The sequence below is a fragment of the Asparagus officinalis genome, chromosome 7, assembly GCF_001876935.1.
Source record: "Asparagus officinalis chromosome 7, Aspof.V1, whole genome shotgun sequence".
NCBI lineage: Eukaryota > Viridiplantae > Streptophyta > Magnoliopsida > Asparagales > Asparagaceae > Asparagus > Asparagus officinalis.
The window spans coordinates 55,597,973-55,622,178 of record NC_033800.1 but is presented as its reverse complement, the minus strand read 5'-3'; the positions used below and the strand labels follow the sequence as shown (position 1 = coordinate 55,622,178).

At 39.4% G+C, this 24,206-nt stretch overlaps 1 protein-coding gene across 1 annotated transcript; it reads right to left on the bottom strand.

Annotated features, from left to right (window-relative positions):
* LOC109850325 (ankyrin repeat-containing protein P16F5.05c) lies at window positions 13,190-19,199 on the bottom strand. The gene is made up of 6 exons (XM_020420326.1): window positions 19,033-19,199; window positions 17,234-17,321; window positions 15,666-15,730; window positions 13,764-13,832; window positions 13,636-13,685; window positions 13,190-13,536 (listed from the first exon to the last, which is right to left on the bottom strand). Exons 1-6 carry the CDS (start codon window positions 19,114-19,116, stop codon window positions 13,425-13,427), a joined length of 468 nt encoding a protein of 155 aa, XP_020275915.1. The 5' UTR covers window positions 19,117-19,199; the 3' UTR covers window positions 13,190-13,424.

Genomic DNA, 24,206 nt, shown 5'->3' with positions numbered 1-24,206 from the left:
CTTTAATCGCAGGACTTTAGCCTCAGCTTCAACAAGTCTGTTACGAAGCGAGTTCATAGAAGCGGTCGAGAGTTCTAACTCCTCTTGCTTCCGAATATTATGTTCGCGAAGCTTCGTGATCTGACGCTCTCTTTCAGCCAAATCCCGCTCTATCGCCTCCCGGGGAGCCACTTCTGCAACCTGAAGACCAGCCAAAGTAGATATAATTTGTGGCTGAAGCTCTCTGTGACCCAAGGCTTCAAAATGTTGTAACTGTTCTTCCAAACGAAGAATAATCTCCGAACAGCGCTCGAACCACAGAGTATTTTCCACACTCCTGACTCCGTTTAAGCCTACCTCTAGAAGAGGTCGGAAGGAATTAAAAGTTCCCTGACCACTCACCACATATTCAATCACCTTCTTCGTGAGGCTATTCAAATACACCAAAGAAATTTGAAGGAACTCAGGTGCGCCCGCTAGACTTGAAGTAACGTTCAGAGATACTCCCCTAGCCATTGAAATTGATGCAGGGGATCCGGGCGTTGAAGCTGCAGAAGCAGTCGAAACATTCAATTGCGAAGGACTTGAGGTCAAAGCCATCATTGCCCTTGCCTGAGATGTGCTTGGCCGTGTCTCTGTTGGTGTAAACGAGGTCTTCATCAATGCTGTAGACGAAGCAGCTACAGTGGATAAGGCAGGCAAAGGCTGCTCTTGCGCAGGAGCTGACACCTGTACGAGCTGTTATTCCGGAGAAGGAGTCATAGTAATAGCCCCGGGCAATGTTGCCGGTGAAACAGCCGCCATGGATGAGCCAGGCAAATGCTGCTCTTGTAAAAGAGTTGACACCTGCGTGAGCTGTTGTTCTGTAGGAGGAGTAGCAGTGGTAGTCCCAGGAGGAGGTGAACCTGCACAAAAAAAAGGTCGGAACGCGGAAAAAGCATGTGGAAGAATTTAAAACAAACCCAGCTTACCGGTGAGATAAAAAGGAGTATAACCAGATACCTTATCAGACGGGGCCTTGGGAGCATCATCAAAAGTGGTGATGTCATCCATGGAATCATGCTCTTCATCCTCTGCGTCATCACCTGGCATGCTACCAACGTCAGCATCCTCATCATCTCTATCTTCGTCAGCTGCATCACCAATCGAGGAGCCTTCATAATCTACTCGCTCCTCATCATCCCGTATAACTGAAGATTCAGGAAGATTTGTGCTAGCAGTTGGTTTAGTCATAAGTCCTGTTGTCGGACTAGGACTTAAACCGCCAGCTTGTGACATTAGTGCTGAAGGAGGAGGGGATGGATTCTCTTCATGGCCCTGGGATTCTAACACTGGAGCCCTAGGAGGGTCTGCTGCCGGAGCAGATTCTGCATCTGTGGTCATCAATTCATTCTCTTCATCATCGGAGGGATGGTGAGAAGAAGCTTCACTTGATAAGGCCGGACCATGAGAACGGAGCCCAGTTCTATGTGGTAGGCCTGCGATTGAAGATTCATATTGTTCTTCATCTTCAGCAACTCTGATAGCGTCAGCCATCAACTTTGCTTTCTGCTGGCCTTTAGGAGGAGGAGACCCAACTATCAGTTTCCGACGAGTCTGCTTATCATATTGACCAGTTTCATCCGTCGAAAGTTTTCTCTTCCCAGCTGCCCTTGTTGGGGGAGAATCTACCACCCGGGGTTCCTCCACTGGAGCAGGTTCGGCTGCTTGTTCCTCTCCTGGTCCAGCAGAAGGGTCCTTAATGGATAGAAATTCATCGATCCCTCTCAGGCGAGACGTTTTGGACCCCCTCCTTAAAGCGTACATATGCCTGATGTCTTTCAGGCAAGATGTATTCAGGTTGTAATTAGGAGTCTGGGAAGCGGCAAAATACCAATTGCAGAAGCTCATGGAAGTGTAGGAATTGGGTGTTTTGTGGGGAAGCCTGAAGATTGCTTTGGTACAACCTGCCATAGAATAGTACCAAGCCATGGCCCCTTCATACAAGTTGCTCACAACTGAGAGCTGAGGTCGAGGGTTCCCAACGTACAACTGATCATACCCAAATTGGCGGGCAAACCTATAGGGTTGGTAAGGTTTGAGGAAACACTTATCACCTTGCCTGAAGATCAGGTAGCCTGGCCTGATAGAGAGAAGCCAATGGAAAACATCCCCGCTCAGCTGGGTAAATCCGTTAGGACCCGCTACGTCCTGATACTCTGCTCCATAGACACTGCCTTCGAAATCAGGGAAACAACGGAAGATGATAGTGGGTGTCTCGCGACAAGATCTGGCGAATCCTAACCATATAACCTCCCTCCCATTTTGCAGATTCTAGTAGTTGCACGAAGGGGACGAATGAGTCTTCTGGGGGAGAGGCTTCACTCATTAAGGGAGGACAGTGGAGCACATACCAAACCATCAGATAAGTATAAGGCAATGACACCCTGGGATTGGGAGTTTTAAAAACCTTGTTACCCCCAGACTCCACCACTGTAACATCAGTAAAATCCATGGCCAATTCACGTAGCCCATTCTGCAAGCAACCTACTATGGCGTAAAGTAGATTCAACGGCCTCCCGTGCGCCAAAAGAACAGCCGGGTAGATCACCTCAACAGCAAGAGCATCAATTGGCCTGGTAGGAACGACGTAACGCTTGAGCCACAGCATCAAGAATCCAGCCAACAGCGCCGTGTCAGAAATTGGAATCAGAGCTTGATAGTGGAAGCTTTCAAACTCTGTATAAGCTGGGAAAACATCTTCCTTGGCCTCGTTAGTATAATGGGAGGTAGCATCATCAATTCAGGCTTGAACCTCCTCCAGAGTGCTTGCAGACAATCTGGTCACCGAAGCTCCTTTATTGGTCAGGTTCTGGAATAAATACTCCGCCCAAGACACCTGTTTGATGCCGCTTCCTCGAGCCCCTATCTGCTGCATGCAAATATGGAAGTGACACATGACTTCCCAGAGAGTGGAATAAATTTCAGGGCTGGTCTTCTTTAAAATTTTAAGTTCCGCTGATCCCGGAATAAATTCTTCGTATGGTAAATCCCCAAGAAGAAGACCTGAGACTTTGTGCATCTCATGAGAGCGAAGCCTAACTCCCCCACCGGAGTGAAGAAAGTACAAGTCTCGGGATTATACTTCTCTAATATGGAGAAGAAATGAAAATGGCTCTGGACGATCCTGAATTTAGCAGCCCGTACCGGAATATTCAAGCCAGCTCGAGTAAGAGGTACTTCCAATTCCTCCAAAACAAACTTGGTCATCCGGGTCCACCACCCTGTCGCTGAAGAATGAACCCAACCAGGAGTTCTAAATCCTTGCGCGGGAAATTCTCCTTTCTTTGCCATAAACTTCTTAACAAAGGTATTCGCCGGACTGGCCACTTCGCCGACATGGCACTCCTTAGCGAACAGGCCTGGCCATAAGGCCGTCACCTGTCTGTTGTAACAAACTGTGCGGACCCCTTGAAAAGTTAGGGTTCCGAGAACAACTCCATCCTGATCCTTAACAAGGTTCCAATCCATGCGCCTGGGGATGGAAACGCACTGAAAGTAGGATATGGGGAACATCCTCTCCATATTAGGCAAGAAAAGGTTACGATCTCCAACTTTCCGTAGCCACTTGTAGTCCCCATCATAAGCAACACCTGCCTCGAAGTCAACAAAATCCCCGAAGAGGAATCCAGGTTTGACTATCGGTTTACGGCTCAGGTTCTCAAGTCGAGCATCCGTAACCAGTATCCTAAGAGTTTTAGGAGAAGCCTGCGTGATTAGTTCCACACGGCTCTTCTCCGTAATTCGAAAAACTGGGAGTTCTTGGCGCAGGTTGAATGTCATATTCAAATCCACACCACCTTCATGCCCAAAATGATGGCGAAAAGGGAGAGGCTCGCTAGTATGACGCACTACAAAACAAAGAAAAAGGTTAGACAACGCAAAGGTAAATTTTAGACGTGGGGGTCAAACTTCGCGTTGAAAATCTCAGACGCGTAGGTCGAACCTCGCGTCAAAAATCTCAGACGCGGAGTTCGAGCCTCGCGTTGAAAAATTTCAGACGCGTAGGTCGAACCTCGCGTCAAAAATCTAAGACGCGGAGGTCAAACCCCTTGTCGAAAGTACTAAACGACGAAATCCAGCCCTGCGTTATTGAAACGAGTTTCCTCGTTGATCCAAAGATCAAAACTTGCCGCAGCGAGTTTAATGACCACGGAGATCGTACTCACCGCCGATCAAAGGAAGTTGGGGCGGCATGCCTGCCTGAGCCGCAGCGCCACCGGCCAACGCAGATGGCATTGACCCCTGAGCCGCGGTGACGTCGGACTTGGAGGAACGAGAGGCCGTCTTCTTCTTAGGTGCCATGGATCTCAGTCGAAGGAGGAGATGAACAGTTCTCATCGGAGATAAGAACAAAATTTTCGTTATAATTTTAAGAAGAGTTGAATGACTCTTGATTTGACCCCCAGCGGTCTATTTATAGACAGTTGTGAGCTGTCAAATCGGAACGAGATTCTAGGCCAGAATTCCGCCCGAACTCGATCTCAGCGATCGAGTTGGTTGAGCTTCCAAACGCGAGGCTCGACCACGCATTCAAATTCTCAAACGCAAATCTCACCCATGCGTTCCAATCCTTAAATGCAGAAGTTATCTACGCATTTGGACCGCTATAATAGCAGCTTCTTGACTACCAAGGCTACGGCATAGCCCCAGATAAATAAAAGAAGAGTTAACAGCGATCATCAAGGTGACCAAAACTGAGAAGAAAAAGACGACTCCGCTGTGGAGTCTATTGGATGAGTACATATAGATCACAATCAACAACATTAAAATCATCTGGCTCGATCCGACGCGCCACTCATTCTTCTAAGTGGCTTAACATTCCCACCAAGATTAATGAAGACATGACCCGACGCACCACTCATTCTTCTAAGTGGCTTAACATCCCAACAAAGAGTAATGATGATATCGCTGAAATCATCATCCTAGTTGAGCTGATCGAGAAAGGAGATAAAGTGGGTTCCTCTGAGGCTGCCCTCCTGACTAAACTTAGGATGAAGCTATGACAATGGATCTGTCTTAAGCCCAGAGGTGCTCAACCTCACGAAGGATGGCCTCGTTGACAAGTTTGCAGCTGGTGTTTCTATGGTCGCTTCGCTGTCCTTGACTCTCTCTTACCCAACTCTTGCAGCTACGCATCACAAGTTCGTCAATACCTACAAGAACGTCCTTACTGTTGCTGCTGCTCCTGCCTCTAAGGAAGTAGAGAATAAGGACGAGCCTGTCGATGAGTCTGACGATGACTTGGGATTTGGTTTGTTTGATTAAGTTCATTGTCATCAAGACTCAAAGGTTACGTTGTTTGGTTTGGGGTAACATAATTTCAACATTACAACAACCAGGTTTGCGACGTATTCAAATCAGACGGAGTGAACAATCTATACACTAAATTTTGGGATCCAAAGTATTCCGAAAATTTATCCCAGTCAACCGCGAACTTTTAAAAACTTTGGAGGGGGTTCTGTAGGCTGTCTAAAAATCACAATGGATAGCTGATCCCCATCAAGCCCTAACAATGGAAGTTACAATCAGACGACTTTCTTGTTACCGAAGGATTTCCCTATGGATCAAGAAGAGATTACAAGGCAATGGTTCCTTCAAATCAAGAAGAAGAATTCGTCCTTACAGTCGAAATACAAGTAATTTTCAAATCACTGCATCCGCAACTCTACAATCGCTGCAAACACGACCTCATATTTGAGATGATTGATCTTGATGGCTGTGACAACAACATGACTAATATTATATTAGCAATTATTAGAGGTGCCGATGAGCAGTATAGTGATTTCAAAAATAAAAGGTTGAACTTGGTTGGTGAGTTGCTTGGTAGAGAGATGTGGGCAAATATTCGTGTAAACTGTCTAAAAGTCACAATGGATAGCTGATCCCCATCAAGCTCCAACACTGTGGGCAAATATTCGTGTAAACTGTCTAAAAGTCACAATGGATAGCTGATCCCCATCAAGCTCCAACAATGAAAAGCTACGATCAGATAAAGTCACAATGGATAGCTGATCCCCATCAAGCTCCAACAATGAAAAGCTACGATCAGATAGTTTTCATGCTAACAAACGAAAGCTATAAATAGAGGACTTTTTACATAGAGTGAGAAGAGTTACAAATCAACGACACTTCCGACAACCGATGAAAACTCTATTTAGCAGTCTTCACAATCTACAGTGAAAGTTACAATCTGACGACTTTCACACCCCACAACAGCTAAAGTTAGGATTACTGAACAATGGTCCTTGCAACTCTCTGTAGAAGATGTTACAAATCAACTAACCCCTTCTAAAACGCGGAATTCATCCCTGCTTTACAATTCTGGAAATGCAGGCGGCACTCGCGTTTCCAAGCTGCAACAAGCAAAACACGAGCGACCCTCGCGTTCTTGACGTTCAGTCAATACCCAACCTCACGTCTCAATTCCAAGACGTGAAGTTAGGGTTCTGAACGCCAGATTGGGCGTTTGACTCGTTCAAACATGAGTCGAACGATTTCAGAACTATTTTCCCCACGATCTGAGGAAATCACGCCCACTTAGGAGCAGATTTAGAGGGTAGTTACAACCTCTTATCCACCTATAAAATCTCAACAAACTCAACTGGGTTAAAGGCTGGCTTTTTTGGAACGAAGAATCAAGAGCAGAGAGGCAATAGAGGCGAATTTCTTAGAGATAGAAGATTTGAATCAAATTCAGAAGATCAAATCTAAGAGGATTCTTCAACAACAGAAGATCTGGTTGGTCATTAACCAAATTTTCGGTTCTAACAACTCTATCCACAGAGTTCTAACTCATCCTGAGTTCTTAAACTCGTTAAGAGTTATTCATCAAACTTTCCACAGAAGTTCATCAATCCCATGAGATAAAAAGGACGGTCAGATCGTCAACGGAGAGCGAATTCGACGCAAGCAATCGAAGGAGGCACTCCATCGCTACCAAGAAAAACCCAGGCTTAAACAAAGGGGAGAATCAAATTCATTCTCCTCTCTTTTGTAATCGGAATTCAAATTGTAATCGATTTTGAGAGAATACAAATCAATTTTTCTTTCATTTCTTTTACATCGAATTTTTCCACAAACAATAGATTTTTAAGTATTAATTCCATCTAGTTGTATGACCTTGTCACTTGGATAATTATTCCGATCGCTAGCTGCATGACTTCGTTACCCGATTGATTTAAGGATTCTTATGATTATCATGTTTTAGTAGTGAATTTACATGTTGATTTTGTCAGATTTCTAGTTGTACGTTCTTTTATCATTTCTGTTATCGTATCATTATTCGCTTGGGTTTTCATTCGTTCTATTGTTTTGTGGGGTCTTGCCGTGTGCCATGCACGCTGACGTGCACCTGTTTTCTCTGGTGTACATCAGACTTAGAGGAAGAACATGTCCAGCTGGAAGATCGTCAGGAGCCAGAGGATTCTCAGTAGGAGTGCCTTAGATGATATGTATAAGGGCATGTTGACCCGAATATTATGTCTTAGATGCTATTCATTTGTGATATGTATCATTTTATTCTGTGTTGTTCATTATATTCTTGCTATCTGTGATCGGGAACCTGTGCCTTTGCATTTATTTTCTTGACGCTTAGCGTATTAGGTTGAGGAGAAATATTTATGTTTTTTCATTCTCCTTAATCTTATATGTCGTGGGCTTGTTCACGTTCCGATTCCCTGGTATTTTGGAAAGCGAGGTGTGATAAGGAGACTGCTTCAAACCGTATAGCGATTTCTTCAATTTACAAACCAACTTTTCCTTTCATGTAGCTCGGAATCCCAATGGCTGAGTCATATATATTTCTTCATCAAGATCACCATGAAAAAATATCGTCTTGAATCCCAATGGCTGAGTCATATATATTTCTTCATCAAGATCACCATGAAAAAATATCGTCTTCACATCCAACTGATCTAATCATATATATTTCTTCATCAAGATCACCATGAAAAAATATCGTCTTCACATCCAACTGATCTAACTCCAATCCATACTATGTCACCAAAGCTAGCAAAATCCAAATCGAAGAGTGTTTTACCACTGGAGAGAAAACCCTATTATAATCAATACATTCCTCCTGTGCATAGACCTTCGTAACTAATCTAGCCTTGAACCTTACTGGAGTTCCTTTAATGCCCTCCTTCTTCATGTACACCCACTTGCAACCAATCGCCTTCCGCCCCTTTGGAAGCTCAACAAGCTCCCATGTATCGTTCTTGTGAAGAAACTTTATCTCCTCCTGTATAGCTACTTGTCACGAATCAGCCTCCGAACTCTGCTTGGCCTCTCTGAATGTAGTAGGCACCAACTCATCGATACTCTCGGAAGTGCATATGTAACTACTATGTCGGTATACCATACTGGCATCCATATGTCTCTCCTCTGTCTTTGAACAGTAATAGAATCCTAAACCTAACCCGTCGGTCCCTAATTCTGCAAATTTATACCCGTATCCTCCTCCTCGTCGTTGTGCTCGCCTGACGTCACCTTAGTTGGCACTCTAATGGATATTGTACTATCTGGACAATATGGAGCTGCATCGATCTCCATCACCTGTGATATCTCCTTCGTCGGGTCGCTCTCCACCTAATAAGAACTGGGAAGCTTCAAGATAGATGCCTCATCGAACATGACGTCTCTACTCAGCACAATCTTCCTATCAACTGGATCTCATAGCTTGTATACCTTGACACCACGCTTGAATCTACAAATATGGTCTTTCTAGCTCGAGGTTTCAACTTATCAGTCTTAATATGATAATATGTAGGGCACCCAAACACCTTGAGTTGGTCATAGTCGTGTGTTGGCTCTCCCGACCACATCTCCATATGGGTCTTTTCCTCAATCGCAGATGAAGGCAGTCTGTTAATGAGGTGGCTCGCATATGAAAGTGTCTCAGCCCAAAAGATCTTCTCCAAACTACTATGCGCCAACAAACATCGGATCTTCTCCAGCAAAGACCGATTTAACCTCTCTGCCACCCCATTTTGCTACAGTGTATGACTAACTGTGAAGTATCTCTCTATGCTCTCGTCTCAACATAGCTGCTGAAAGGGCCTGATGTGTACTCACCACCGTTGTTGGATCACAATATTTTGATCTTTCTCCCAGTCTACAGTTCCAACCTCTTCTTCCGCTCTATAAATATATCTAGGACTTCACTCTTCTTTGTCATGGTGTACACCCAACAACACCTAGAATAATCATCAACGAACGTGGCGAACCAATGCCGACCACCAAGTGATGCAGTCTTGGTGAGACCCCAAACATATGTGTGCACGTAATCCAGGTTGCCCCTAGTTCTATGAATGATAGTCCCGAACTTCACCTTCGTCTTCTTGCCAAGTACACAGTGCTCACAGAACTCAACCTTTCCACTCTTTGCTCCCTTCAATAGTCCCTGCTTGCACAATGCCTACAATAACTTCTCTCCTGTGTGCCTCAACCTGTAGTGTCAAAGTCTGCTCATGTCCACCTCTGAAATAGCTGAAGCTACTTGGCCAATCTCAGTCCTCCCCTTCAGATAATATAAGTTCCGACTGTGGACTCCCTTCATCACCACCAAAGATCCATTAGTAACCTTTGCTACAGCATCCTCAAAGGTCACCTTGAATCCCTTCGCTTCCAAAGCTCTAACTGAGATAAGATTCTTCTTTAGTTAAAAAACAAATCTTACCTCCTTAAATTCACGGACTACTCCATCGTGCATCCGAATCCTCACAGTATCTATCCCACAAATGCTACATGATTGATCATTTTTCATGACGACAACACCTCCATCGAGTCTCTCAAATGATGCAAACCAATATCGCCTAGGAGTAACATGATAAGTAGTGCCAGAATCAAGCATCCAATCTGATGTATCTAAGTGGTTCACCTCCGGAGTAATCAGTAGAGAAAAGCTTAAATTATCTGAATCATCGCCTCTCGCAACGTTCACTTTATTGGCCTTCTGGCCCTCTTTCTTGTCATTCTCCTTCTTCTTAAGCTTTGGATAGTCTCTCTTCCAATGTCCCTGCTCCTTACAAAATGCACATTGGTTCTTTGCTAACTGGTGATGGCCTCTCGACTTTGACATGCCTTTATTATCACCTCTCGGATATGGGCTTCTACCTCTCGTCGATAAGGCCTATCTTGAAGTACTAGCGCAGGAAGTCTCATTGTCCTTCCTCCTCAAATCATAGTTCGTCAAAGCGTTAGTTACTTCACTATAGCTGATAGAAGATCTTCTATTCAACAAAGTAAACACAATGTATCATACTCCTCATCTGATAAGGAGCCCAACAAAATAGTCGCATTGAGCTCATCTGATATCTTCTCATCAACATTCGCTAAGTCCGATAATAACTTCGTGTAGTTGTTCACATGAACTGCTAGTGAGGTGCCATTGCATATCTGAAATCTAAATAATCTACGCAGCAAGTGCAATCTGTTCTCAACATTCTTCGTAAGGTACTTGTTATTGAGAATTTCTAACATTTTCATTGCAGACGTCACCCCAATTACATTATGTTTCTGCTCCTGTTCCAAACATGACCTGATTACCCTACAAGCGTTCCTATTCATCTTTTCTCATACCGCCTCTTCATATTTTGGTGGCCTCTCATGGACCATGATGATCTCCTCCAAATTCTGACCATTGAGCGTATCTTGTACGTCGCTCATCTACAAACAAAAATTGATCTTGTCGTCATATTTAACCATACTAATTTTAGTGTTCTAAAAACCAATTTGAACTGTACCTGTCATCTTGTCGTTTTCACCAACTTCTTCACCCATACTCACAAACTTCAAATTATAAAGAAAAATTCAAACTTGATAGAATTTAAAAGTTACCTAACTGAACCCTAGAACAGATTCTAAAATAGATCTCCTAATCACACGAGCAAAGCGAAATCTTCAACGGCAACCCTAAACACTATTTCCACCGAAGCCTAGAACTTCAAGAACCAAGCTTCCACGACGAATCTTCCTCCACCTAATACCAAAACCCTAGATCTGAAATCTGAGCTCTGATATCAATTGTTGCGCGACTTTGCGGAAACGTGCTCGACAACCAAACGAGTCCGCGATTCACGAGAGAATATAACCAAACCAATCACGAGCACAATACAATCCAAAATACGACAAATCAAACCAAACACAGAGATATACGTGGTTCGACAATTTGCTTACGTCCACGGGGAGAGGATAGAGAGATTCCACTAAATCAAGGAGAGTACAAAGGGTTACAATCTCACAAAATCACTCAAATAAACCCTAAACCAAATCTCTCAACTTGCTTACAAGCTCTCTCTCTCAATATGCTCAGTACAATCTCAAATCTCTGATTAGAAACCCTAGAAAATCGTGTTTTAATATATACCAAAACACAATCCCAAAGCAAATAGGAAACAAAAGCCCAAGGCCCAGCTCGACACGCGGTCGACCGCAGGGAAAGTCGCGGTCGACCGAAACCAACGACAGAAACTAAAAAACGACTACAGGGTTTGGCAGTCGATCGCACATGTTGCCGCGGTCGACCGTCAAAAGTTCAGAGGCCTTCCCTGAATCTATGCATGTTTCCAGTCGACTGCACATGTTGCCGCAGTCGAACAGACAGAACCAAAATCTGTCCTATGTGATTTCCTATAATTTGACTGTCTCTTCAAAAGCGACTATATTATTTTGGGAGGATTTTCGAGGCAGCGAAATGGAGACTTTAGGGTAATTAAGTTCGAATCTGATCAAGTTGCGTATATTATGCGCCCACATAATTTTATTATATGAGTGCATAATGTTTAACCGTTCGATTATGCGGTTTGACCACATAATCAAACGGCTTTCAGCTACCCAACATATTTTGGTATCGAGTAGGAGCACTCAGGCCAGTCTTGAGCTGGGTAGAGCGTGTTTTTAAACACTAACCACAATATATCGAAACGATATATGATTGAAAGTCGAGGGAGATTTTGAGACGAATGTTTAGCGTCTGTTAGTGGGCAGGTGGATGGATATAATTAGTTCAAGCACTAGTTCTTTTTCAGCCTTACTTTTATTTCCTGATATTAGCTCCTGTTCGTCTGCTACTTTTGTACCTGGTGATTAGGTGCGGAAACGAATCAGATATTTAACAAATAGTTTAGTATTTATTGGCCTAAGTATTTGGTCATATTTGATTCGATAGTTTATTTAATAATAAACGAATAGTTTTTATTATTCGGTTCATAAACGAACAGAATTTAACTATATGTATATTAGATTCGTTTGTTTAATGAACCATTCGTTTATACAGTATAGTCTTTAAAATTTCATTTTGCTGCTTGTAAATGTGGATAAATATTTTTTTGTTTCTGAACATTATATATCACTAGGTTGCATATTCATCAAGGTATATCATGTTTGGCTCTATTGCAAGATTAGGATAACAAATATTTGTCGAATATCTAATAAGCATGGACCGAATAATTTGTAAATATTACCCAAACAATGTTAATGAATATTCGCGAATAGTTATCTAATATTCGAATAGCACCCGAATCGAATTCGAATACGGATTTCCTATTCGTTTCAGGTTCACATGCGAATTCAAATAGTCAAATAGGAGCCGAATACAAAAACGAATAATGGGTATTCAATTTGAATTCGGTTCTTTTCCACCCCTACTGGTAATACTCTCTTGAATACCCAGTAAATCCTTATTCATGGGAAACGGGAAACGGGAAGTAGTTATTCACCACTTTCAATTAGTTATATAAACAAGGGAACGCAACATGGCCCATATTTGACAACCCACGCTCACAAGAAAGCATCCTGTCATTTCCTCAGTGGTATGTCTCTCTGTGGTGATGATCCATGTATAAAAGGGCGGATTCATTGATGCAACATCATGAGATAAAGATATTACAACCAACTAATTATCATACCTTTGATGAGATGACCTTAAGACAACTGATCAACATGATACCACCCCTGAACATAACAACGTCCGCTTGCGTGGTGAGCACATCTTTTCATTTCGAATATAAATCTCTAAGTTGCTCCCAGTGGCAATTTGATATGTCTAAATTGCTCCCTACTCTCACTATGAATGGTTCGGAGTATCCTGCTTGTATAAAAGTTGTTTTGATAAATTTTGTAATCATTTCTTCGACGTAGGGCACTAAACCAATAGCTGGAGGACACTACAGACAAAATGGAAAGGAGGAACAACCTCGGATCCACTTATCTTAATTTAATGTTCTTTAAATAAAGTTCTCTCTCCCTAGAATTTCCAAGAAGCAAACAGGGGCCAAATGCTATTATCTCTATGGTACAATGAACATTTCGTACATAACAGTCCTGAGGACAAAAAGAAACCTCTTTTAACTCTTTTAAGTCGGATAAAGCTGGTAGGTGTTCTCACGTAATCCTCACTCACTGTGTTAAGAAACGCCAACCCCTTCGAGTTCCACTTGAGCCACTGCAGTGCTGATCGCATCGACTACCTCCATTTTCCCTCTATTCACTGCTTCATCCATTGGGCTTCGCTCATAGCTACACAACAAGTTAAGAATCCAAGTTTTGAAAATGTCAAAACTATCAAGCCAAATGAACAATTTCATATTTAACCAAAAGAAATGTGATCGAAGTTACCTGTTCAGCGCACTTACAGTAGCTCGTGCCAGGATCAAAGCCTTCACTACCTGAAAGTGTTCTCTTTCTCATATCAGTGATCATACAGAGCAAATAAATTAAAACCAAAATGTAAGCACCCTATTCACCTCAATATGACCATTGAGGCACGCCCAATGAAGGGGAGTATTCCTTTCTGCATTTGACACATTGACATCCTGCACCAATCACAGATACAAGGATTATTACATGCTATCAAAAGCAAGCCTTGAAAATAGTCAGCTAAAGCCAGCAGACGCGTCATCAAAAATAAATCTTCAGAACCTTCATCACCATTTTCCCAGCTTATAGGTCCATTATAAACCTTTAGTCTAGACTTCTTAAAATTTTCTGTCCTGAGAAAATGATTGCTCCCATATGGCATTGGAGCACCGTCATAATGCTAAATATGCTCACTTGGAACTTTTTTAATTCATTTATAAAGACAAACTATAAGTTTGAAACTTCATGTCATGACAATGGTCATCATTTTACATCAAATAGGAAGAAGCTTTGGCGTATCTTTTAAGTATTAGTAAGGGCACATTAGCTGCTTAGCATTATGGAAAACAATCAGAAGTAACATCTCTTTCTACTATTTAACCAAATTTCAATCATTTTCCCCCTTCCAGCCAGATGTATCAACTGCTAACACTCGTTTGACTTGTCTTTTCCTTTCATTCTTTTCACTGGTCAAAAATTCAACTACTTTGAATCGTTCCAGACACTGATTAACCTGCTCAATCTCCTATCTGCACTAGCTCGACAGCTGATTAAATTGGGCCTTGAATTTGCCAACTAGTCCAAACAATTAAGTGTTTATTTCAATTATTTAATGGCTATGATTAGGGTCTTTCTAGGGTTTAAGATGTTGTTTATTTCTCATCTAAACTTGAAGGAACTGAGATGTATTCATAAGGAGTCTCATATATACACAGTTGAATTCTCATTTCTCTAGTTGAACTGAACATATCCACAAAAGAGTTTTCAAGTGATTTCCTAAAAAAAAGTCCGGAAATAGGTTTCCTAAAACTAAAGTCAAATCAGCCAATGGGAGGGTAGCGCATCATCCTCCCTCCTAATTTCAAAGTGGTAACCAAACAAGAAAAAGCAAAACATTATATGAAAGGTGTTTCCTATAATGCACTTTCTTGTTTTTCCCCCCTTGACCAACCAAAAAGGGCCCAAGTATCAGTCCGTTTATAAAATCAGCGATTGAACAAACAATGAGCAAGATGTATTAACCATGTAGAAACATAAGATATATAAGTGTGAGAAGGCCTATGTACAACACTCCTGAAATCCCGTGAAACTTACCTTTTCTATGGGTTTTTCACGAGGGTATAGACATTTGTGAAGCCAATTGTTCTAGCAAATCTAACTACTGACCACAATCTATACAGCAGAGCTTCTGGGACTTGTCTGGACATTTAATTTAAGTACATGATTACCATAATACATTCTACAAATGAAAATCTTCTTAAGTATGCTACTATAAAGAAAATGTTCTGTGATAAAATATCATTGTGTCATGATTATGCTTGAGATAAACTACAAAATGCATCTACATATTACAATCCAATAAGGAAAAGTCATTTAAAAGTTTTGAACTAAGGAGTGCTAAGTAATCATTTAATTGTTTAAAACTTCATTCTTTCGTTTGCTCATAAAAGAATCTCTACTGAGAACTATCCAACAATCACATGCTGTTGTACTTCCAGATGCGTGGTATTGTACTTAGAATTGCATGGAACTGTACTGTATGTGTGTAATCTAACAAATCTAACAAAGGAATCAACCGCAATACAGTTTAGATATGAACTCTTTGACAAAATGTTCCATAGGAACGTCTACATAACAGAATATACTGAAAGTTATCTTTGACAAAGCCAAATCTGATAACTTGTCCCTTAACCGTTCACGCTAAGATCAGAAAGATATAGTAGCCACCTGAATTCATCTCTTTTTTTATAGAACTCTCTGATGCCAAAATATTCTGAAAATTTTCTTACCACACCATTCTGGATGAGATATTGCACAATGTCAAGGTGCCCATTAGCAGAAGCCATATGAAGTGCTGAAAGTGTAAAGGAAGAAGATAAACAAAAGTGATCCACATTAGAGCGAGATAGCAAAAAATCAATAGAAAAACAAATTAATAATTTGCAAAAGTCAAGCTGAGAATAGCAGAGGAAGGTTTGAAACATTTGAAAGACTCGTTAAGACTCAAATAATATAGAAGAAGGAACAGAAGCATATTATAATCATATGACCAAAACATTAAATACTCATCCTAGTAATGGGACAGAAACTATGTGATAGCAAATTGCTAACTGATTTCCATACAGATAGAAGGCTATTGTAAATTGAGTGGGAAAGAGAACTGCACAAAGAACCATGCCAATCTTTCATGTATTGGGCCTGCCACATCTAAAACTTATCATTCAACCTACCGACTGCGTTATCCTACCTGACATTCCACTTCAGTGATACAACTTCAGATTTCTTGAAATAAGTCAGTTCTCTCCAAACTGGCTGTAACCATCACATATATCTGAAACAATTGGAGAATATTTAGGTTTACTTATTTTAATATTTGTTTTGACTTATGGAATATCTTAAATCTATTGAGGTTACTATCTTGCTTCAACTTAGTTTAAAATAGGTTACTATCTCGCTTCAACTTAGTTATCTTATTATAACTTGAATAACTCTACCTCTGTTTTCCTGATCCAGTATCCCCATCTTCCTATGCCTAGCAGAATGAGCTACATGCCTATATATGCTAACAATAAAATATTAGTGGAGCTAACTCTGATATTTGTACAAGCACATAGCAAGTGATCCAAATTCAGTTCCCAAAGTTCACAAGTATGCGGATGCCATGTCCTTCATACAAAAGCCTGTCATCCAATAAAGTCTCTCCATGCAACTGAAAGAAAATTCTTCAACTAACAATCATAGTGAGCTTGTCCTATTTTTAGGGGAAATGGAGAGGGAAAAAAGCCCTTTTAAGCTAGCATTGCCAGTTAAATCATAAACCTGAGTGTTCGCCTAAGAATTACAAGTATCATAAGTGTGTTGTTTTCATTATTTGTTAAATAATGTAGGACAAATAGAAAGAGGGGAAACTCCGCTCTATTTCTTATATTGATCAAGAGATAAAAACAATTATCAGTAGGCTACATGGCAACCTAATTATGGAAGGACAAATATAATCATAATATATTCTACCATATGTGTGCATTCCCATTATATGAAATATAACTAATCTAATTCCAACTATGTCTTCCTCCTTGCACTAATAACCAACACATTTTGCACATGTGTGATGCCATGACTTGTTTCCTCATATAATCCAAGATTGCCAAATGAGGATTTCCTCAACAATATTTAATGACCGGTGTATGACCATTAAGAAGATACTCTCAACTTCCCCATTAGCATAAACGCTTACATTTGCAATTATAAGTTTGTGGAATATATATATTTTTAATGAAGTAAAATCTATGTGACAATATATAATTGACAATTACATAAGCTAAAACTTATGAAAGGAATAAGGTTCGAAGATCAGAACCTGTTCGGCCTTGGGAATCTTTAGAATCAAGAGAAACACCCATGGAGAATAGGCTTATGACATCGTCAATGTCACCATACCTAGCTGCCTGTTGCAGAATGAAATAGTAAATAAACTACAGCTATACAATTAAGCTCAAGTTGTAGTCTGTTAAATTCAGACAGAAAAAACAACCACAACAGATAACATAGTTTTGTGTTACATGATGTTCCTTTGACTAAAATTAGTGGCCTCCACTACCGATATAATTATGCTGTAGCCCTGTATTTGCATTAATGGTAACTGATCAAAATTAACCAAGAAAAGAAATCAAAGAAGAAACAAATTGGAAAGTTCTAAACATGGTGAGAATAAAGAAGCAATAATAACAAAGAAGAAACATGAATGGAGATGAAAACAAAATAGACACACGTAAACCAAAGGTCAACATTCTTAACTCCAAATGGAATCCACACCTATTAATTTTCCTCCTAACATCTCTAGGACCAATTTTTCTTATGCCTGGACCTCATCAGGCTTCTACAGACAAAAGGAGACAAAATAGGGAGAATTCTTTGTTATGATTATTTTCATCTGTGTTATACAACATCATTAACTCATCTCCAAGACCGTAACCTCATCCTCTTTTGCATCAGCATTCCACAATATTAAAGAAATCAAGATCCTTTTGAAATGCAAATGACCTGCATCAAGCTAATTTGGTTAGTTAAACTATTCAATGCAGTCTTTGAAAGTCATCTTCACTGGTATCCTTGCCATTATCAGATGTTGACAAAGGCTATAAAGATTTCAAACAAGTGCAAATAGATTCAAAAAAGCATTGGGAAGAATACATCCAAGTCTGCAAATTGGTTAAAGGAGCCTCACTTCTAAAGCAAGTTGATAAAAGTTGGGAAATACTACAATGCCCATTGAAGACATGGTCAATGAACTCAATGAATATCAATCTTCTAACCAATAATGAAAAAGACAATAACATCGAAATTTTATGTGAAATTTCTATCCTCAAGCATTTTAGGATAGGTCGTAGCTGGTGAAGATAACAACGCCTTGATCGACTCGTAGTGCTTCCCCTAGGCACTTGTCCGTTTACCCAACAGAGTCAAACACGAGTATTCTAACTTGTGTGAAACATCTGTTCTACCTTGTTCATAATCGGTCGTCCAATAAAACTTCATATAGTATAGCAAGAACTTCTGAAATAATAATAACCTTTTGAACTATATTAATGTCTAAATCTCATAGGAGTTAGGACACATATCGCAGTTGTGTGCTTGGCTCAAGACATTGGCCAAACCTACATAACATGGGTTTTGAGTAAGCTCAGGTCCAATTTATTTGCTGCAGAGTAGCGTAACAACTGAGAAGGGTGTAAACAAAAATATGAAATAATGAGATTCAGTCATTAGTACAAGTAAGACTAAGCTCTAGTTTTTGGAAAGTCAGCGTTTGGCGCAGCATCAAGGCGATCGACATGCTAAGATTGAGCACAAATGGTAAATGGATCCAAGCATAAAAGGGCATGGCAGCTGGGGAAGTGCGTTCAATAATTTTAGCATTTATTTCCAAGCGTTGTTATAAAACCCTAGAAATTTCATATCAAACATAAAATTCAATAATTAAGAAAAAAAAAGGATTGACACGCTCCTATTTTACTTTCATAATATCGTTCTTATAAGTTTCGTTTATGGACGGCATCAATTCAACCCTAGCAGACCACGTGTTCGATGAAATGTCTCAGATAAATATTCAACAGAAACAAAGAGAAATAAAAAGAAAATTGGGAGAGAGATGAGAACCTCGAGCAGCTCTTGGATTTGGTCGGCGGTCGTCGCCGTGGGAACTGCTTGCCGAGTTTCGCTGGAGTTCGATTCCACTCCCATGGCTTCCCAATTTTTTTTTAAAAAGTGAATAAAAATGGTAAACCAAAAAAACGCCAATTTTAAGGGGAGACGAGATTTGATGGGCCTTTTAATCGCCGGTGTGGGCTGATCTGTTATTTAGATATTAGGCCCCGTTTGTTTTGAGTTTTTTGCCTCGGGGAGGGGGTGGAAAGCTGCCATTGTGGCAGCTTTCTCCCCAAAACGCCTCTTTAAGACCATCTTCAATGGCAAGGCAAAAATTGCCTTTCTCTCTCCTTCTACCTCACTTTATTCTCCCTCCACATCACTTGCCTTTTTCAATTGCCTTTCAATTCCACAACAACTAATTTTTCAAAAAGTTATTCATTTTATCTTTCCTCCACATCACTCAATCATGATAATTAAGTAAAAAATTAAGTTTTATTTGCTTTGTCCAAATAACACAAACTCAAGCTCTATTAATAGATCTTGAAAAATAATAAATAGTGGTGAAAAAATTAAAAATTAATTTCGAGTAATTATTGATCAAAGCAGTCATTTAAAAACAAGGTGAGAATAATTGTAAAAACTTTATGACACGCGGGGCCCAACAAGAAATTTAACACAAAGGTAAAATTTGCCTTCCATTGTCTTTCTCTCTCCAACTTTTTCATTTGCCTTTCAATTTGCCTTGCTATTGGATGTAATAATTTTTGAGTTGCCTTGCCATTGCACTTGGTCTAAGAGGCGTTTTGGGGAGAAAGCTGCCACAATGGCAGCTTTCCACCCCCTCCCCGAGGCAAAAACCTCAAAACAAACGGGGCCTTAGTCCCTCATATGGAAAATACATCCTTATTAGCCCTTCAAATAATTGAAGTTGCTCATAAGTCCCCCAAATCCTAAGGGGTTTGAAACAAGGATGACTCCAAGATTGTTCGGCTAGAAGCTCAATGCTTCATAGATGAATGAATAAAGTTAAGCTTGCTATGAATTAAATGCTTCCTTCTATTTTGTTGATCAAAGATTGGTTTCTGTAAATTTGATGATATAGAGGCTTTAGTATAACACAATTTAACTATCCCAACATGTTGAGAAGACTCAATTCAAAAGCTAATTAGTTGACAAAAACTAATTTTAAAGGCAACAAGTTGCGCAGTTTTGATGATTTAGGGTCTCTAAATTTAATTTAATAAATTAAGAAAACTAAATTCCAACTAAATTCCAAATATCCCAACATCAATAATATATCTGGAAAATAATATCTAAATATCTTTTGAAGATTCACATGTCATATTAAAATGGAGGCAGAAATGTGTTACTCTTGGGGGTGTTTGGCAATCTGAAAGTGAATTTAAAATATGTAAGTTACTTTTTTTGCAAATAACTTTTACATACATGTCAGCATGCAAGTGAAATACAGTATTTGTTTAAAAAATTAAATTATTATCGAAAATGCAATGTGAATATGACGTGGCAAAACAAGATTAATTAGAGAGTATAATTAAAATCATTTAATTAAATTAGTTATCTTTTTGTCACTTTCATGTGACTTCACCACTTTTTTAGGGGAAGTCAAAATTGTATTAAATCATATGTGACAACTTTCTTGCATCTCACTTTCATAACCACTTACATGAAAACAAACACCTTAATTGTTAAATGAAAGTAACTTTCTCACTTTCATCTTTCACTTGCATGTAAACAAACACCAAGATTCGTAGAAACGTGAAGGCGAAGAGAGAAACTAGCTTTTCCAAACTAACCTAATTTGATAATAGGTAGAAGAAGTGAGAAATGGCGAGAATAAAATTTTATTTGAGAATTAAAATAGCTAGAAAGAAATTTTATTTGAGAATTAAAATAGCGAGAAAGAAATTTTATTTGAGAATTAAGTTATTACATGAATTCACAAGGAAACTAAAAGGTGTTAAATTAAAAGAGTTTTTTACCCCCAAAAACCAGAAGATTCTTAAGTTTTAATCCTTAAATCTTTAATATTTCGAAATCAGTCCCTCAAATCGTTGAAATTGCTGTCAAGTCTCTCATATTTTATTGGTTATTTCAAATTAGACCCTTTATTAGTTACATTGTCTAGATTGCTTGCTCATAATGAATTAGCTATTAACCAAAAAAATTATGAATTACATGTCTATCCTTAATTAGTCATACTCCCTCCCCTAAAACCGTAGATATACAAATATTTACAGTGAAAATGTGTGGCTTAAATGGGTAAACCCAAGACTCAAGTGTAACATCGGCTAGTCGATTTTGGTAGTGGATTGAGCCAAACAACGCATTACACTCGATGGGTCCCACGGATTGCATGCGCCAATGGGTCCGCGGGCCGGGGGCGTGACAAATAGTATCAGCGCAATTACCAGCCATAAGTGTAAAGTTAAGTGTTATGCGAGGCTAAGTGCTACACCGCGTGAGCACGGGGAAAGCCACCTCTAGAGTCCACATCGCCTGACGATATTGGGATGTGACAATTGTCATGTCACAACGAGGACATCGCTTTATAAGGTGGAGTGATTGTGAGCCCCCAACTTTAGTCCCTTATCGGGAATTTACAGTAAAATTGTGTGGCTTAAATAGGTAAGCTCAAGACTCAAGTGTAACATCGATTAGTTGATTTTGGCAATGAATAGAGCCAAATAACACGTCACACTACGTGAGTCCTGTTAGACCCTAGAGGGGGGGGTGATTAGGGTCTTATGCTAATCTAATCCGATTTTATGCCAATTAAAACTTAATTAACAAGTTATCCTAGCAAGTATGAAATGCAACAATGTATATGAGCTAGGATAAGTAATATGAACAACAATATATATCCTAACAAAGAGATATAGGCAATGTATGTGCAAGGATATATAAACTCAAGGGTAAACAATCTAAACTAGATAGTGGGCAATATAATCAACAAGCAATATACAAAGGCGATATAAGATATGAACATAAAAGTAAGTGCGCCAATGCAATCACAAACAAACAATATGATTACGGAGTTCGGTCCCCACGACCTACGTCTCCGCTCTTCACATCGAGGAGATCTCCACTATCACAACCGGGTTTTCTACGTTCACCCGAACAACGTTTATACCTCACAATACAATCACTATGTAATCACACCTCACACACTAAGTGTTGGTCCTAGCCCGTGTCATCCTCCTCAAGTGCTCGGTTACAACCTCTCCCTAGGCACGTCAACCGACGCTACTCCTCTTGGATTCGACCCCGTCTCTCACCACACACTTCTCTCGGTGTACAAGTGTATTACAAGTGAATCCTCACAATTAGGCACAATATGACAAATGATTATTCTCTCTAAAAAGGTGAGAACTCAATTAAGCACAACTCTTAGTCACAAACCCACAACCCCAAATTATACTATGAATGTAAATACAATAAGCTCAATAGGTTGTGTGTGAACAAAGAGATAAAACAATATAAACTCAATATGAAATCTAGCTTATGAAATTAAGAACAAACTTATAAAATACTAGAATTGAGTTTAAGGAAACTTCTCTATATATGACAAGAGAGAGGGAGAAGAATGAATGCTCAAACACCAAGGATGATCTCCACTTGCTCTTGTGAAATTTGCTCCACAAACCAAACTCTTGTAAATGCTTAAAAGCTTTTTAAACAAATACTAAAAACAAACTTAAACCCTTGATTAAAACTTTCTTAAATTTGTTTTTAAAACTCTCTTGGATATTTTAAAACTGAGGTATAATGGGGTATTTATAGCCTCCCAATACCTCAAACAAAAGCCCAAACCAAAAGACCAAAAAACCCCTCCAACGGATACAAAAAATAGCCGCTATGGGCATTCTGGGAGCTGGGCGGTCGACCGACCCTTTTTTCGGTCGACCGCTCGCACTGTACAAACCTGAAAAAGTTCCAGAGACATTTCCGGTCGACCGGAGTTACTGTAGCAGTGTGCAAATGTTTTATAAAATCAATTTAAAATAGTAAATTAACTCCAAAAATTATGAAATTTTGTGAGAATGTTCTAGACATGTATAATAACATGTCAGAGAAAGAATTTCTGAAAAAGAATTTTCCAGTTGAGAGAAATAAATGTTTGAACACAGAAATACAGTTTCTGAAAATCTGCTGTGATACACGATTTTGTAAAATCAATTAGGCAAAGTAAATCAACTCCAAAAATAGTAAAATTTTGAGAGAAGTTTCTAAACATATAGATAAACATGTAAAAGAAAGAATTTCTTGAATATCACTTCTTATTTATGAAAACTCATCGGTTTTGTAAAAAACATGCACGAACATGCACGAATGAAAACATGATTTTGTAAATTCCATTAAACATAACAAATCAATTCCAAACTTGATGAAACTTTGCGAAATATTTGTAAACATGAAAAAAAACATGTTAGAAAAAGAATTTCTCAATTTGCATTTATAATTTATATATATATATATATATATATATATGAATATGTATTTGTTTCATATTTAAACTTAAAAGCCAAGAACCAAAACTTGTGTATATATATATAACTATATATATAAGAACAAAATATGTGTGTGTATTTATAATTGAGCTTAAAGTATTAACACACATAATATAAAACCTAAACTAAATATACCCAAGCTTGATCTTGATCTTCATTGAGCTCAACTTGGTACACGTGCGGATGAAGATTGAACTTGATCTTTAACTATGAATTGCAAGGCTTCAACCCGACATTCCGCCAACCTCCATTGGATATCATCGTTATGGCGCAATCCATCCATCCTCCAACTACGTTGTTTGTCTACAATACATAGGAAAACACAAATACTAGACAAACAACATTAGTGGTAAATTGTTTGTTAAACATCATCAAAACAAGAAGGCCAACAATCTCCCCCTTTTTGATGATGACAAACAATTTACAAAAAGAAAATATGCATGAAAGAAAATAAACATACAATGTATAATATATCATGCATATAAACAAGAAAGAATATACTCACAATATTTCTCCCCCTTTGACAACATCAAAAAGGGGACAAAAAGAATAAGAGAGCGAAAGCTCCCCCTATCAATAAGCACGGGTGAGCCTGGTTTTGAGAATCCCCTCCTACTCATCATGGGGTATGTATAATAAAATAACTTAACATTT